Source organism: Calonectris borealis, chromosome 3 (assembly GCF_964195595.1).
Source record: "Calonectris borealis chromosome 3, bCalBor7.hap1.2, whole genome shotgun sequence".
In the NCBI taxonomy this organism is placed as follows: domain Eukaryota; kingdom Metazoa; phylum Chordata; class Aves; order Procellariiformes; family Procellariidae; genus Calonectris; species Calonectris borealis.
Genome location: NC_134314.1, coordinates 21,080,471 through 21,097,233, shown reverse-complemented (window position 1 = coordinate 21,097,233; position 16,763 = coordinate 21,080,471). Strand labels below are relative to the sequence as shown.

General features: G+C 36.1%; 1 protein-coding gene across 1 annotated transcript in view; it reads right to left on the bottom strand.

Moving 5' to 3' along the window:
* MYT1L (myelin transcription factor 1 like) overlaps positions 1-16,763 on the bottom strand; it is a 316,300-nt gene that overhangs the window by 43,024 nt on the left and 256,513 nt on the right. Inside the window, exons 13-16 of the mRNA XM_075145121.1 lie at positions 15,474-15,710; positions 13,628-13,749; positions 13,203-13,265; positions 12,638-12,706 (exon numbers count right to left, since the gene is read on the bottom strand). Of these exons, the coding sequence (XP_075001222.1) occupies positions 12,638-12,706; positions 13,203-13,265; positions 13,628-13,749; positions 15,474-15,710 (491 nt within the window). The remainder of the gene's footprint in view (positions 1-12,637; positions 12,707-13,202; positions 13,266-13,627; positions 13,750-15,473; positions 15,711-16,763) is intronic.

Genomic DNA, 16,763 nt, shown 5'->3' with positions numbered 1-16,763 from the left:
AGTGAGGTAGATAAAGTGGATCACACCAAACGTCCTGATCAGTGAGAGGGACTCTGTGCCTGAGATAATACTCCCAGTTTCTACTCCGGACATCCCTCTGCCTCTGCTTCCGAGTTTCCTGTCCCTCCTGAAAGGATGTTGCAGCTGTCTGGGTAGCCATAAAAGAAACAATGGAGCTTTTAGTACAGTATTCAATAATCTGAAATTGGTGCCATTTCACCCTAACCTGTCAGACTGTATGACGCAGTTTGCACATTATGTGAACAAAGGAGACATCCCTTCAGTGAGGGCAGGAAGCTCTGATAAGACCATTAAAACTGTTCCAAGCTAAACTATTCCTTCTTGTGCTGGAATCTGAGACTGTATTCAACAGCACTTAAGTAATAATTCCAGCTTCATAAGACTGTTCCAAGGTATCATTAAGTAGAGCACTTGAAAATGAATTGTGCTCTCTATTGTCATGGGATATGCTCTGGTGTCTTTTCTTACTTTGGCCCTCCTTACTTTCTCTTTAAAGTTAACAAAGGCAGAAAGCCCACGCTTTTGTACAATCTCCCCTTCTGCAACTCCCATAAGATTAGGCAGTGCAAGCTTGGTTTATACTGTAAACATTTCATGAAAGAGCCACTTCAATTTTGCAGTCTAATAGCTGCAGGAATAGTTTCCTAAACAGCTGCGCAGAGTGCTGGAGAGGTCGGAGGTTACAAACAGGGATAAATGGCGGTGCAGCACAATAGCACTGTGCAACTGCATACTGCCGGGTAGGAAACGGCTCGCGCGCCCAGAAACGCTTTGCTCACGGTCGGGAATGCAGATAAAGAGAGAAAGTGCTCATGCTCTATTATACCTTAGGGCTCAAAGCTCTCATGCACTGCAGAATTGGAAAAGCAGCCTTGAGTGAGAGGCTAACAACTTTGCCTTACACGATTTTTACGAGAAAAAGGTTTCCCTCTGATTTTTTCAAGCAATACACTTCTTTTCCAAAATCACTTGGTTTTGTGTCCTTATAGTCAAATATCCCTGAGCATCTATTTACTGCTCCTTATTCTGATTTCTAATTCACTTGGTTAGCATTGATACAGATCTCATCTAAACATTGATTAATACTTTTCTCCTTCCAGAATGGCAAAGAGGAACCATAACTTTCATTTTCAGAGTGAATTTTTACATCCTATGTTCAAACTCTGACAAAATATTTTTTAAAAATCACTGCCCTGCTAATTAAACTCCCCCTGACAAGGATTAGGGAGAATAATACGCAAGGCAGGAACATAGCTGAAACACAAATTCTCTGTTTTGATTAGCTCAGAGGTTGTGATCCTCAGCTATACACAACATGGAAGAAGAGCATCTTCTTAACCTCTTGGCATGAACTAGGAACAGGCAGAATTCCAGCCTTAACACCCATTCAGCCATAGGAAAACCACTAATTTCAAGATGAATATAGCATCTCAGGAAGGTCAAATGAAAGACTGCGGAACAGGTTACCCAGCAAACTACACCTTACAGAAATGTCTCCCATAGGTTGCCACTTCCCAGTACTCATTGTTGTGGACTGTATCTCTTGCACAGAATTTAATCCATTGGCAGTGTCTTTAGAAACTGCCATATTTCCTTTTTTTATGGTGAGGGAAATTTATAAGAAAAAAATACCCTTTGGCTAAATATCTTATTAATTACATTTACTTTACTTTTGAATGGAAAGTATTTTCATTGACATGAACAGACAAAAAAGAAGTATTTCTTAGCCTTAAAGACAATCCCACTACCTTGAAATAACATCTTTTAAACTTTAAGAGGGAGTAAAATTATTTTTGAGATCATTCTTGATTATGTAAAACTTTATATGAAGATATAAACCACATTTGGTCTGTGGTACATTAACATTCACGAGAATTTTTGCAAAAATTGGAGATATGTGGTCCTGACGTGTTTACTTATTACCCATTTGTGAATCAGTAGCATTTACTCTGGGATCAGTAGAGTTAATACCAAAATTTGTAAACATGGAATTAAAATCAGGTAAACGACGGTTAAAACATTGTATTCTGGATACAAGTTTTGCGTATAAACTAGTAGACAATTACCTCTCATATGTATTAAATACTACTTATTTTTAATTTACAGAGGTTTATTGTATTAAATAGAAGTCAAACAAAAGTTAAAGAATTTCCTTACCATTATTTGACTAATTAATACCTTAAAAATACCTTTTCTTGTTAAACAAGTGATGGTAGGACTCTGTCTACAACAGTATCAACCTGAAACCGGTTTTGTCAAGTGCAAGGAGTGCAAATTCTGCTCATGGGGTTATGCATGGAATTTGGCCTTGTAGTACTGTTCTCACTCCAGTAAAAACATGCTGCTCAGGCAAAGCTTTTCACAGTTACAAAACATAATCTCAGATCCAAAGTCAGCTAAGATGATGGGAGGTTTTCCATTGACTTAAGAGGACTTTGGATCAGGTCTCCGAAAAGACTTAGAATCACTGAAGGTCTTTTTCTGTGAATGGGACTGTTGAGGATTAAACCTTAGCTGGCTTAAAAAAAAAAAGAAAAAAAATTTCTTAATAATACAGTTCTTTCAGATTCTTCACACACTGAAGTCACCACAGGTCTATTGGGTGTTATTCAAAAACAAGGCCCTTGCCCCTCCTCCATTCGCCTATACTTATGGAACATACTTACGCTTTCCTGACAGATGTTTCTTGATTAGTGCATCAGAGGAAAACAAATCACCACCTACAATGGTTCCTGGAGAAGCCTTGAGGAGAAACCCATAATCTATAATTTTTAAAAATTATTCAGTTCTTTTCATATCAGTTTTTATGATTTCCTGTTTTTTTCCAAAATTTGTTTATAACTCTTACTCACGGGGAATAAAATCAGCGATTTATGTCTGCTGTGTCCAGCATACCCAAAATTTACAGCTTTTTAATTAAAACATATTTGTGAAATACACAGAAGTTAAAATAGCAGATGCTGAATTCACTCCCTTTTAAAGAATAACCCCGGTATTTAAAAGAAAAATATACAAATATTTGTAAGAAATAACCAAGATGCTTTTTCATTTCTATATCTATTGTCTGATACCATGTCTAACTCATGGCTGATTTATATATAGTCAAAAAGTAAATTATATGTTGTTTACCTATTAAACTCTGAATTCAGCATTCAGTAGACTGCATTTAACATAGGATCATTTTAGTTCTTTCAGCTATCATCAGTTTATAGAAGCAAACAAAAAATCCGTAAGCTCATAGTTTTACAGGCAAAATGAGTAAGTTGTGATTTTCTACCAAGACTGCTTTAACATGCTTTTTGTGTGAATTATATGTTCAAGAAAAGTGGCAGAATGACTGGCCTGGAAAAAATAGTTCTCTACCTGTAAAAAATAAAAAAGGAAAAGAAAAGGAAGACTATGGCTTGGTTTTCTTGTAAACTGCGTCTGCATGCTTTGATTCCTTTCCTACTTAATACAGAAGAAAAGTGCTCCAGTTCCTAATCTCTTTTGAATAAATCATTTTTATAGCTCCTTTAAGCTGATCATATGCTTTCATAATGATGTCCCCATTAATTTGCAGTCTGAAAATTTGGAAACTAGATTCCGTTCATCTCCATGTAGTGTTAACTCTGAAGCCTGAAGATGGCATTTTAAATATCACTTTGATTGACTACTTTACAGCTGATCATTTTAATGAAACTATGTAAATAGTATAATTCTGGAAACTGCATCTTAAATATAATTGATTTAGATTTAATTTTTTTCAAGGGTCTGTCTTTTTTTCCCTTTTACCACAGTCCAAAAAATAATAGATAACAATAGTAATGTGCTTATACTGCAGTCCTCCTCTGCCTCTTTTTTATTACAGAAAACAGATACTGCTGGAGCTGAGTGCAGTGTAAGCACAGTCAAGCATACAAAAATAATTAATGATGGCCAGTGTTAAAATACTCCTCAAAATCTAAGGTTGTTTCACACAGTGTACATCAAATGAGCCCATGCTGAAAGAGCACAATGTCGTTATCTGTAGAAGGAGAGAAACCAGCAGACTTTGAAGCAGTGGAAATTCTGTGTGTGTTGGGGTAGAAGAGCAGTTTTTACATGCAGATGAACAAATGTAAATTCCACTTACTGGGAATACAAAAAATATTGTAAAAGAAGATTATGATGAGGTGTTTATGAGGGATATGGGATATTTTAGAGATATAAAACATTGATATAGATACTACAGTGCTGCAAAAAATGTGTGCCACATAAAGTCCCAATAGCACTAAGATAAAAATAAAGGGGTGAACTTAACTGCATGGCAAAATCAGATGTTACTGTGCAGATACAGACACCAAGTAATCAAGTAAACAATTGGCCATTCTAAGAAACCAAACAATGCAAGGAATTTTATAACTTCGAAAGATTTAAATAAGGCAATCAAACATGAATGCTAACCCAAGAGAGCAGCTGAGGGCATCTGCCCAGATCATCACTGTTGTATCTTAGCGTAACTCCACTGAAGGCAATGGAGCTATGCTAATTTACACCAACTGAGGATCCAGACAATCATCTTTAGGACTTCGAGTGACAAATTACTTTTATTTTGGGGTATATATTAAAGGGTTTTGGCAAGTCTGACCAAACACAGAAAGTGCAAAACACTGCACTTTTAATTCCCCTTTTAGCAACTTAGTATAGTTTATGCAACTTCCCATAGGGATTGCCTCAGCACTTGGGATATACCACAGCATCATGTTGCAGATCTTTGCGGATCTGGATGGAATGAGCAATTGGTTATGATCTGTTGATTTGAAGCAAAAATGATCAACGTCACAATGGGAGTTTGCACAATAACCAAATTGTGCCAAAGAAAAGATCCTTGAATTGAATACGAGCAAATGCTAGGCTGAATGAGATTAATTATGTAGGACACATTCAATGACAAAGAAGTATGACCAAATCCAACGAAGGCGAAGGCAACTGTACAAATGGAAAGACTCCAAGACGAGAAGGCCTTAGAGAGATTCATTGGGCATGTTAACATAGCTAAGCAAATTCATTGATAATTAATCACAACTAAGTGCTCCTCTCAGAATAGCTGCTTAGGGACTGCACAGAATGGCACTGGAATGACTGACAAGAGAAAAGTTTTGAAAATTAAAATGAACTGTCAAATAAACATTCATACTGAAATATTTGGTGATTAGTGAAGAGCTTAGGAACTAAGGGTTGTATCTTCAAAACTGCCTAAATTGTTATTGCAGACATTGAATTCCACTTTCAAAGTTAGGCATATAGAAGTTGCAGGGATGCGCATGCCCAGCACTTATATTCCTTCTGAAAACAAAGTTTAGACTCTTAAGTCATACAGGTTGTTTTGAAAAAATTACTCTAATTCAGTGAACATTCATCTGAATTGAGACTATTTCAGGTGATAACTAAGTGGCAAATGGTTTTAAATACTGATTAAAATCCAAACAGTAAAAAAGTACAGCTATCAATATCTTTTGTTTTAAATAATTAAGTACATAAAGAAAGAGGCCATAAACTATTTGTGTATTGTAGATGCCACTATGCAAATGAAGTCTCCAATTTCAGAGCATTTCATGGTATTGAAAACTTACTAAGGCCCTGATTCTGCAAGGTGCTTCATGCAAACAATTTTGTGCCTGCATGGAACATTTCACAGCATCAGAGGTACTGATATGCAGATGGCTTTTAAGGAGCTTTTTAGAGAGTACATGCTTTTAAGACTACCTCTCAGTAATGAAAACAATGATGAAGGGTCTTATGTAAACAGAACTCAAGTATTTTCCATTTTGGAGACAAAAGTTGACAAACTTAAGTGAGAAAAATGGAATGACTCAACCTTACCAGAGTCTGAATGAGTTACTCTAACAGAAAAAAAGCCCAGCCACTTCCATGTGTAAAACTTATTGCAACTACAGAGATGAGGTTGCTGCAGATGATGGGTTTCTATACAAAGGACATTATCATAACACCACACAACATGAGGTTGGAAATGCTAGGTATAACCTACAGTGCCCATTTGAGTATTGAGAAGTGCAGGAACAGAGCCCAAGGTGTTCTGTTCTGGCCAGGCATGCATGCTGCCATCAAAGATAAGGTATCCAAGTGGAAATCTGCAATAAATACAGGAAACAAAAATGCAAAAAAAACCCACTGAAACCACATGAGATTCCTAATTTCACTTGGCCCAAGGATCTAGTTGAACAAAATGGGAAAGATTATTCCTTATAAGTGAACTACTATTGAGGATCTATGTTCCTTGGTTTTGTTTTTAATAATTTAAATTAGACTTGCGCACCAACTTGCAATTTAATAACACATTAAAACCCGCAGTTTATTTTACCATAACATTGCAGATAAGTTAATAAACACTATCATTTACAAATGACTCACTCTAGTAATTTTTAACATTATTCCAAATACATCACGTCTGGTCCTTGCAATCACATTTTCTATATAAAAGTTAGCTAAAATATCAAGGAACTTAAAAAAGTATCTGCAGATTCAAAGGATACATACTTAGCATCAAAGGAGTATTTCATTATAACACAAGATTACTTACTAGGGTCAACAACCTCAGAATTCAAGAAAAACTGTAATGACAACTTCTATTAAGTTTCCCATGTAGAAAAAAAAAAGAGGACATAACAAGGGTAAAAAAGTGATAATAAGAATGGAAATGGTTATTCCTCTTGCAACAAAGAGTAATTTTCTAAGAGAAAAGTGAGTGAAAACTATATAATGGGTCACAGTCTTACTGAGTTCTTATAGGAGGACAGATGTAATCTCAGCAGGAAAAGGAAAGGGAAGGAAAGAGAAGGGAAGGGAAGGCAAGGCAAGGCATGGCAAGGCAAGGGATAATACTCCTGTGCAGATGAAGCAACAAATATACACCCAGGCACTGAATATTAGAAACACCTCAAGTGGCAAACACAGGATGTAGGTGGAGAAATCACTTCAGCAGCTAAACAGATCTCTGCAGAAATAACTGGTTTGAGTACAAAAAGTTACTGTATATTAGGAGAGCTATCAAGCTTTAAAGAGTATATGTACCAATTAACATCCAAGAATAATCTGGTTACCTGTCTAAAGAGGGGAAAGTTTCTGTAGTGTTTTAGTAACATATCCTATTAATTTTTGTTTCTGCATTTTAATTTTTTATTTGGAGAAGTCCTATTTTTTGCAAGATCACTAAAGTGAGGAAGAAAATATTACTTTTTCCAGTACTATTTTATTTTATATACTCATCAGAATAAATACAACACAAGCTTCTCCATTTCGGGGAGGATATCCCTTCTTCTCAGTTGGTAGTTCTTGCTGAGCAAATTGCAGTAAAATTACACCAATAAAAAGTGGATATTAGAGATTATACTAACATGGAATAGTTTCCCTAGAAGTATGAGCTAAGGATATCCTTCCTATCCAGAAAAAACTGTACTGCATAGAGTTGTTCTTCCTAGAAGAGTTGTGGTTAACAGGGAAAGCTTCAGAGAAGCTCACCTTCCCATCTGAACTGAATGGAAGACACTACTAGGATGACACATCTGGGAACAGGGGAACAAGGATAAAAGGAAGATAAGAAAAAGAGTAGAAGATGACCACCAAGAATATGGAAATTAGGGTGGAGTGACATGGAAAGAAGAAGGAGGCACAGAAATTCCAACTCTTACTTCATTGTGGAGAAAGTGCAAAAATAGACCGAGCTCCTCAGTTTGAGTTAAAAAGACATGTGGAAAAGAAAAGCTCTCAGGCTTCATTGTAGCGAGGGAAATGAGACTGTACTCCTCCCTGTAAGTGCCATAGGGGAATACCAAAAGACGTCCAACACAGAAAACAATGACATGCAAAATCTACGTAGAGACACAGGTGCTTTGGGACTGACGGACTGGGGATATTTCTACAGTATCAGACAAGTATCCAAACTTGTAGGCACCTGGTTGAACTGCAAACCTTTCTGAGGTTCAGATTCTTTAATATAAGCACTAATGGGATTTTCTGGCAGAAAACTGACCCAAGGGTAAATGTTGACAATTTGATAGTCAGTTCCATGGTTGACCAAGCTAATACTTAGTTACCTATGGCCTTTGAAAAGGTATGATTATTTTTACATCAAAGTAGCACTAAGTAGGACTAAGTTTGTCATTTTCTGGGAGTCACTGGTACCCACATTCTCTGGTTCCCACATTGGCAGTACACCAAGTAGAAATGTTCTCAGTCAGTATGCTGCATTTTGGCTGGGATTGATTTACTGATGATCAAAATGTGTCCTTTTAAAAACAATAATTAATTTTAGGTTTTTTTCAAATTTTATTTTGAATAAGATTAAAAGTGCTTCAAAACATTGCTTTTTTATAGTATTTTTAATTCTACAATGGGATTACAGTTTTCAAGTAACTGTAACTGTTAGAAAAACCTCCTATGATAAGGAGTAAATAAGGAAAACTGATAAGAAAAGCCCCTGGGTAAGATTAAACTGGATTTAACTTATGAATATTTTAATATTGGTAGCTGTCACTGGGTGGGCTGTTAATTGCTTTCCCATCATAGTTAAGTTTACTCATCAATACGGTGTCCCTAGGTCCTTTAAAAATTAGTTGCTTTTCACAAGTACTATAACCCAAATCTTAACGCTGGAAAAGCTTGGATTCTTGCCAGATATTAATTTCTTCAGAGACCCCTTAAAGCTGTTGACCTCTTTTTTTTTGCCAGCAGCAGTAACTGAGAATTAAAGCTGAAGAAATTCTTCTGTTATTTGGAGATCATTGACCAGGCTGCGTAACTGCTTTGGTCTGCCGATAAACTATGCACAAAGACTCTCATGTTTCCACTTGGGCTTTGGGTGAAAGTGGGGGATCGTACAACCTGCACGGTAAACCTGAGCAAGAAGCCTTACAGAAGAGAAGCATGGGTGGTAAGGAATAATTAGGCTGACCCTGAAACAATTTAATTGAAAGCTGCACCATTATTATTCTGGGAGCCAGGAAACGTGGGTGATGGAATTTATGGAGCCACAACTACCAAAAGGCAATACAATGAGCATAACTGTAAAGTAAAATAAACTTTTCTCTAACCTTTTCAGATTCTCATATTATTTTGATTATGAATATTATCTGAATGATATTATTCATAAATATTATTTGAAGTGTCTGCTATTTTTTATTTTAGCTGGGGCTTAAAAAGAATCAGTGTGTTAGCAAAATTCCGGTTAAGAAGCTGCATTATACATAACTTTTGTGTGTTATAAAATGCCAGAAGGAGATCATGGTTTGGTAAAATGTGATATAAAGGCTTTACCAGCACATATGCGATATTTGCTACATAAGCTATGCATGGCAAAACCATAAAAGTATGAAATCTTTCCAAACTATGAAGTCCAGAAATACAATCCCTATGCTGCACTATCAATTCTTCTACCTCACTATCAATTGTTCTCTATACCCCACGCATTAGAAAAGTATTTTCCAGAAAGTTTACAGAGGTTGAAGTCTTTATGGATGACTGGAAACAACTATATTGAAAACTGGAACAAGGAATAAAAGATGAAGAAGAGATGGGAACCATACAGATTGGTAGGGACAGGACAGAAGGGATCTCAGCTTGGGATACGGGAAAAAAATGTGTATACATTTCTCTCTACAGCCTGGGGTAGGAGCCAAGGTTACTGATTCTCACTACTCTTCCACTGTCAGCAAATATGTGTGAAAACACCAGCAACGTTCCCCACCTCTTCCTGGTGCCAGTCCATGCAGAGCGTTATACCTTTTACTGCTGTTTGCTACCACAGTAGCTACCTGCTACCACAGGTGACCTACATAGCAGATATCAAAAGTTCCCATGGTGGCTGGTGGCCTGACAGAGAGCCAGTGGAATCCCACATTATGGAATTTCTGCTTCCTTTCAGCTTGCTCTTTTTAAAAGCAAGGAAATTATACCCCCAAACCTCACACGCAGAAATATAACAGATGTAAACGAAGTGCTTCACAGTTTAAAAAATTCCCAAATCAAAATCGCTTATGTAGCTTTGGTTTAGCTGTTTTGTGCATATGCATTATCATTTACATGATCACATCTTCTTCCATCTTAGGCAGAGAACAAGAGCATAAATGAGAGCTGCATAAAGGATGCTGCCATCCATAGGACTCGTACTTCCCTGCTTTCGAATATATGTAAGAAATGCGAAGATGCTTTATTTCTCTCTGTACCAACTTCAGCAGGATGGCTAAGAGGTAGAGAAAATATAAAATATAAATTATAAAAATATAAATGTGATGGAGGCAGGAGATGGGCTGATTAGACAAGGAGCTTGAGACAGGGAGCAATGTAGAAAAAATGGTGAAGGAGAACAGGACAGAGCGAAGGCACCAAGTGGAAGCTGGGACTGATCAGAGTTTTTGGGGAGGAGAAAGGATAGTCCCATAGCTGTTCTGGAACACTGGTCAATCACTCATCATGTAAAACTGCCAACTTCCCACAGCTCCAAGTGAATTCAATGGGTACTTGGCTTTGTACATACACAGTTCTCTACAATGCAAAGAACTCTGACAAATTGAGTCCTAGAAGTCTCAAACTGAGCAATCAAAATTATATGCTTAAGTTTTCTGGCTTTAAAATGAGGATAATACTAACCCTGAATTACTTCAGTGTATAAGTGCAGGTGAAAATAAGTTAATTCCTTTATAATCATGATAAATTAATTAGGAAACACTCCCATGCAATGGTAGTGACAAACACGTGAGTGAATTAGTAGTTACATCCTGAAAGTACAGTCTGAAAAAAGTGCAGTGAATAGCAAACAGGGCCACACATGGGATAATGAGGAAAACAGGAGAAATTCGTTAGTTGCTTATACAGTGATTACTGCCTGCCCTGTGCAATGAATTACTTTGTTAGCCTATGGAAAAATATGTGATCAGAAAATGAAGGATTGCCTTGTAATGAAAATGCAAAAGAGAAATGAGTTAAGTTAGCCTGCTTAGAATTCTGGCATTTCCTAACTTTTGAATTCACTTAACAGAGTTTTTATGTGTTCAATAGGTATTATGATAACTGCTAAATAAATAATTTATGCTGAATACTAAATAAATAATATATGCTAAACCTAAAAATATAACTTTAAATATGACGTAATCTGGTTCTTTTTGCTTAGGCAAAACTTGAAATAGGTAGAGAGAATGGCATGAGACAGGAATAGGGTCTCAAGTTCAAGTGATTTTTTTTTTTTTTCTTCCTGGTCTGTATTAGGTAGGCTTGACTGCAGATGCTTGAGACAGGCAGAGGAGATGGGGTAATTCAGGAATAGTTTCCTAACACAAGTGGAAACTTTATAAAGGGTTAGAGCAGCAAAGTATGCGCTTAAAGTATTATTCATGCTGCCCCAAGAGTCTTGTCTGTGTTTTGTTTATGTAATTGCATTTCCTCGAACATCTACCACTTGACCCATCCCAACCCAAAATCCAGGTCCAAATCTGAGTTTCTCTGGGGTTATGTGCCTATGTCTTACTCTGCTTATACTTGGATGTTTTCCCTGATCTCATTTACATCCCTTCCCCTTGCATGTCACATAGCCTTCTAGCAGCAGATACCAGCATGATCTAAACTGATAGTTTCAAAAAGTTACTTTTGACAGGGTGGGAAATAAATTGTAAATTTTGTACCTGTTGTTTGCCTCTAGTGAATAGATTAGCTAAGACTAGAGAGCAATCTCACTTCAGCAGCTTTCTCATGCTTGCTTTCTTGTCCTTTCCATGCTTTACAGCTGCTTTTTTCATCAAGGTATGTACTGAACTCAAGAAATGTATGGTAAAGACAGAACACTGCTTAGCATGGCAGCATAAGCTATCCACTTATACTTTCTCTACCCAATTTTTCCTTTTACTTGTGAACATCTTTCCATGTTAACCATAGTACCAACTCAGGAGTACCACTATCTCATAGCACTAACAAATTCTAGAGTTCTTCCACATACAGAGTTGCAGTCGAGCATATGGTGCAGGAAGACAGCATCAAAGCTAAGTCTCATGATTCTCTAACTTTCATTGCTCACAATTGTCACTCCAAAAAACTGAAAGGAATTGTAAAGAATGCATTGTAAGGAGGGGAATAACTAAGTAAACACTAAAAAACATATTCAAATGAGAAAATGCATTAAGCTGATAACAGTGATACAAACCTGGGGAAAATTATGCAAGCGTTAGGGAAAAACAAATTGTTTTCTCTTCCCTCCGATCTACGTCTGAGAAACTACAGCACTTTACTGGTTGTGTAATCAGAAGTATTTCATTAGTCTAATCACATGAGAATTTTCTGTTCTAACTAGCAAACTCAAAAGTTCAGAAAAAAACTGAATAGGAATTGAAACATTTAGATGAAATCCCAGAAGTTCTGACTTTTGTCCATCCCTATCACCTAATGAATACACAAAAGGAAATACGTCAACAGAATTATGTATAGAGCCAGCCTGTATGGAATTTCTAGAGATTTCAACACCGTGTTCCAAGCAGGATCAGCCCCTTCTGCAGCAGCTCTCCAGACAGCGTTTCTAATTTCTGATACAACCATACACAATTTGCAGTCAAATCAATATTTATAAAGAAAATATTTGTTCTTTATATCTTACTTGAGTTCTTGTGAGCTTGTGGCCAGCATACTTCGAATGCTTTTGTCAGCCAATGGACAGCCAGATAAACTGTAAGACATGGCAGGATATACAAGTAAGTTAATCTTCTTATTAACTGAATGCTCCCAAACAAACACAACATAAAAATTAAAAAGTAAAAGTTTGTAATGCAGAAAAGCGATGGGGCAAGTGCTGTAATATTGAATTTTGTAATATAGTTAACCCTCTGAATATATTTAGGTATCAACATTACTTCCAAAATTACATACTGTAAATGTTCTCTTTTTTTTTCGTTTCTCTATGAACTAGTAAAATGTAACAAAAATTATTTGAGATTCCTGGGTTAACTACTTAAATGCTTAAGAATACTTTGGAAATTTTAGTAATCTATTTAAAAATAAAAGACGTTTATACAACACACAAATTAGCATGCTTTTAAGATCAACATATATTACTCAAAGGGTTAACACATAGTTCAACGTTTTACTTTGACAGCATTGTTGAGGTAAGCTGAAAACAATAAATTGAAAAGACAGAATCCACCATGAAAAAAATGAAGTCACACCTTCTATGTGAGGCGTAATTACCAGTCACATGACCACTCCCATCACACCCTGGTGTTGGACATCTGCCACCAAACAAAAACAAAAACAGCCAAAATAGTAAGTATGTTTAAAAAAAAACTTTTAAAAGTTTCATTGTTTCCAGTTTAGCTGCAATGACTGCAAGGGGTTTTAAGCATCCTAATCGAAAAGCTGCAAAATGAACAGGTTTAAATGAAAATGGCGTCTCAATACAATATAGCATCATTAAGAACAAGCAAATAGACGTTAGCTTATCACTTTACTTAACTGGCAGTTTGAAACATTTATATGCTGCAAATGTTGCATGCTCATACTGCAAGGCGTATATGTACTCGTTTGTTTAAAAAAAGACAAAGAGAGAAAAGGTTAAAAGGAGAAAAATAATTTCACCTCACATTATGCTTACGTTATTAAATCCTTTTTGCTCTCTTTGCATTGAGGGTATTTGGGTTTAGGACTTGGGATTGTAACTTCACCAGGATACCTTCTTTCTTCAAGCGCCTCTTGGAAAGGATCCAAATCTTCTGGCTACGGGCAAATATATAAGCATTAGTTTCAGCTAGGTGAGGTTATAACTTACACAAAATGGTGCAGAGTCATCAGACGCTATCTCCTTTTTTATCCTATTTTGCCAGAGAAAATTAATGAAATTATTTTATATTCCTTCACTTATTAAACCTTTAAATAATACTTGGATATTTCGATGAAGACTTTACAATATGTGGAATATAGAGGTTATTTAATTAGGAACGAAAAAAAAAGGGCAAAACACAGCTTTTCCTATAGCTGTCATATTATTTTGTTTTAAAAGAATCAGTATTTTTTTCAAAAGTCACCACAAAACAGAGGCAAGGGAAAAAAGATGACTAAATACAGTATCTTATGCATCAAAAAGGCACCTTAAATAACATTTTCACTGTTTATAACATCTCAAACATGAAACAGGAGCGATGTCAACATCTACACACAGAATCTCAATCTGGGACAAACCTCAATGGATCTGTCTGGCAAAATATATTTATATAACTTATAATTAACTTTACTTATGCATCAGAAATTCAAAATCGTTTATTTCAGGAATGAAGTGGACGAATGCATTGATTTAGCGATTCCTGCAGATGGTGCTATGAACACCACAGTAGAAATAAGGAGTTCTGCTTACTCTGAAAAAACCATGCTATACTGTTTGTTTTACCTCACATTTCCTTGATAGTGACAGATTTCCTCCTAACTGCAGTGAAATTAATAGCAAAGCTGTAATTAACACTAGAGCTAGAATACATTCAGTGTATCTAGTGAAAATGCCACTTTGTTATATGTTTCAAAGTTACTGAAAATAATTTTATGTTTTAATTAAAATTGGCAAGAGATATGCTACGCAGAAATGATTAGCCTAATTTTCTGTTATAAACCAAGAAAAAACAGAGAACAACCTCTAGAATTTTCCAAATGGCTAAATTGTGTTGAGTGCAGCATTGTAAACTACACAGTGGATAAGGCTGAAACCTGATGAACAAAAGCAGTGACATTAAAACCTGTCAGCAGACCTCTTCAGTGTCCTGGCTGTTCTAAGTTTTGAAAAGTAAAATAAATTCACTAACATACTCTTCTGTTTAAAGGGTTTTGCTGTTGTCTTGGTATTATGAATTGAAAAGTAATACTTATTTCTAATATCCCTTCTTTGTATTCTTGAAACAAAGTATTTCATTAATACAGGCCCTTTCACCCACAGAGTTATCAGGAGTGTATAAGTAATCTAGAAGAAGATTAGTTGAAATAGTTGAAAGATTACATTATACTCTGCTGCTTTTTTTTTAAATTGATTTCTAAGTAATACATGCTTTCAAATACTCAGCACATCATTTATCGTTTTCAAATTCAGGAGAGTATATTGTCTTGAGAGCTGATTATCCCAGTATTGCACAGTTATGTCAACTTGCTTATACAGAGAACCATAATCTGGATATAGTGAAACATCTTTACTGCAGAAAATATTTGTTAACAAGATGATGCTGTTAGAAAACATGATTCACATTCATGGTTCAAATGTTGTCTTATGGAACTTAGTCACAGATCAGATGTGTGCCAGCATGATATAGTCCTAAAGATTAACCAGCAGAAAGTCCTTTTTGTAGAAAATCACCATTTTTATCACATATTAATTTTGTTTTCTCTTTCTCTCCAAATTTCAGAAATTTAATGAATTACCAAAATTAGATTGCAATGAGAACTAATAGATGAAAAAGACATACATTAATCTCTTTGGAATCATCTTCATCTATCCTACTGGGCTTCATTTTAGTGTAGTCCACTGGCAAGTCCCAGCAGTCACCCTCATTCAGTTGGTAACACCGGTTATTCATCACAGCTTGTCGTTGCGGGGACATTGGCTCCAGTGGTGTCAAAATGGTACAGCAACCATCTCGCTGCCTCTGCTTGTTCATGCTCAGATCCAACGTCCCATTTTCATCGACTTCCATATCAGGATTCTGTCAAAATAAGAAAAATATTGTTAATTCAGCTTCCCACTAGCAAACTGTTACCTCTCTGTGTTCTTCAATCTGATTGCCTAGCAGAATGATAAAACGCTTTTCCATTCCTGTATAGATTGTAAGCATTGAGCCCCCTCCCACACATAGCATGATGCTGTTACACAACATTAATGCTGTTAAAGTAGATTTCTTCCTGAATGGCTAATCTGATGTTTGGGGGAAGAGGGGAGAGTCTTCATTACCCCTCCTGCCACCTGGCAGGAGGTGCAAAATTTGGAATGAAAAGGAGAACTCTCTAAAGGTATTTTCTTGTCCTTGTCTTTATGCTCTTGATTTATTCTGGGAGAGGTAAGTATCTATGAGTTAACATCTGCATAATTCTTGTTTCCAGTCCTGACACCTGTCTGGGTGATTAGAGTAACAAAAACCAGCTAGCATCAAATAATCTTTGTTTCTTTGTTTATTTAACATTAACAGCCAATGCTTGAATAGATAATGTCAGAAAATTAAACAGGGAGGTAGGGTACCGAAACAAGTCCTTTTCGACACCATTTGCCAATAAGGAAATACACTTAAATTTCACAGTTCCTTCCCTGCAGATGTAAATGTATTAACATTTCGTATATCTATCTTTATAATCAATAATTTTACGTAGTGGAATAGTTACAACAATATTGTGCCAATTTCTGCGGTGGCTGAGGTACTGTGAAAAATAGGGTGAGTAGGTGAGTATGGGCTCTGACTTCTTTTATAGAAACAAACAAGGGTTGTCTATTATATTATGTGAGAAGAAATAAGATATCTGAAAATGAAGACAAATTTTAAAAAACTAAGGACGTAAGGAAATAAAAATGCCCCCAGAGAATCCCTCATCTTTTCAAAAATGAAATGCTCCACAAGAAACCTGGTTTCAAAACTCATGTGAATGTGACTGACTCCTTGTATGTCTGGCGACTTTCTCTCCTCTGGAGTAACAACAGAGCTGCAGAAAAGCACTGTGAATGCAGATCTCTCTTTCTGAATTACTGCCTTTTATCAGAGCATATATCT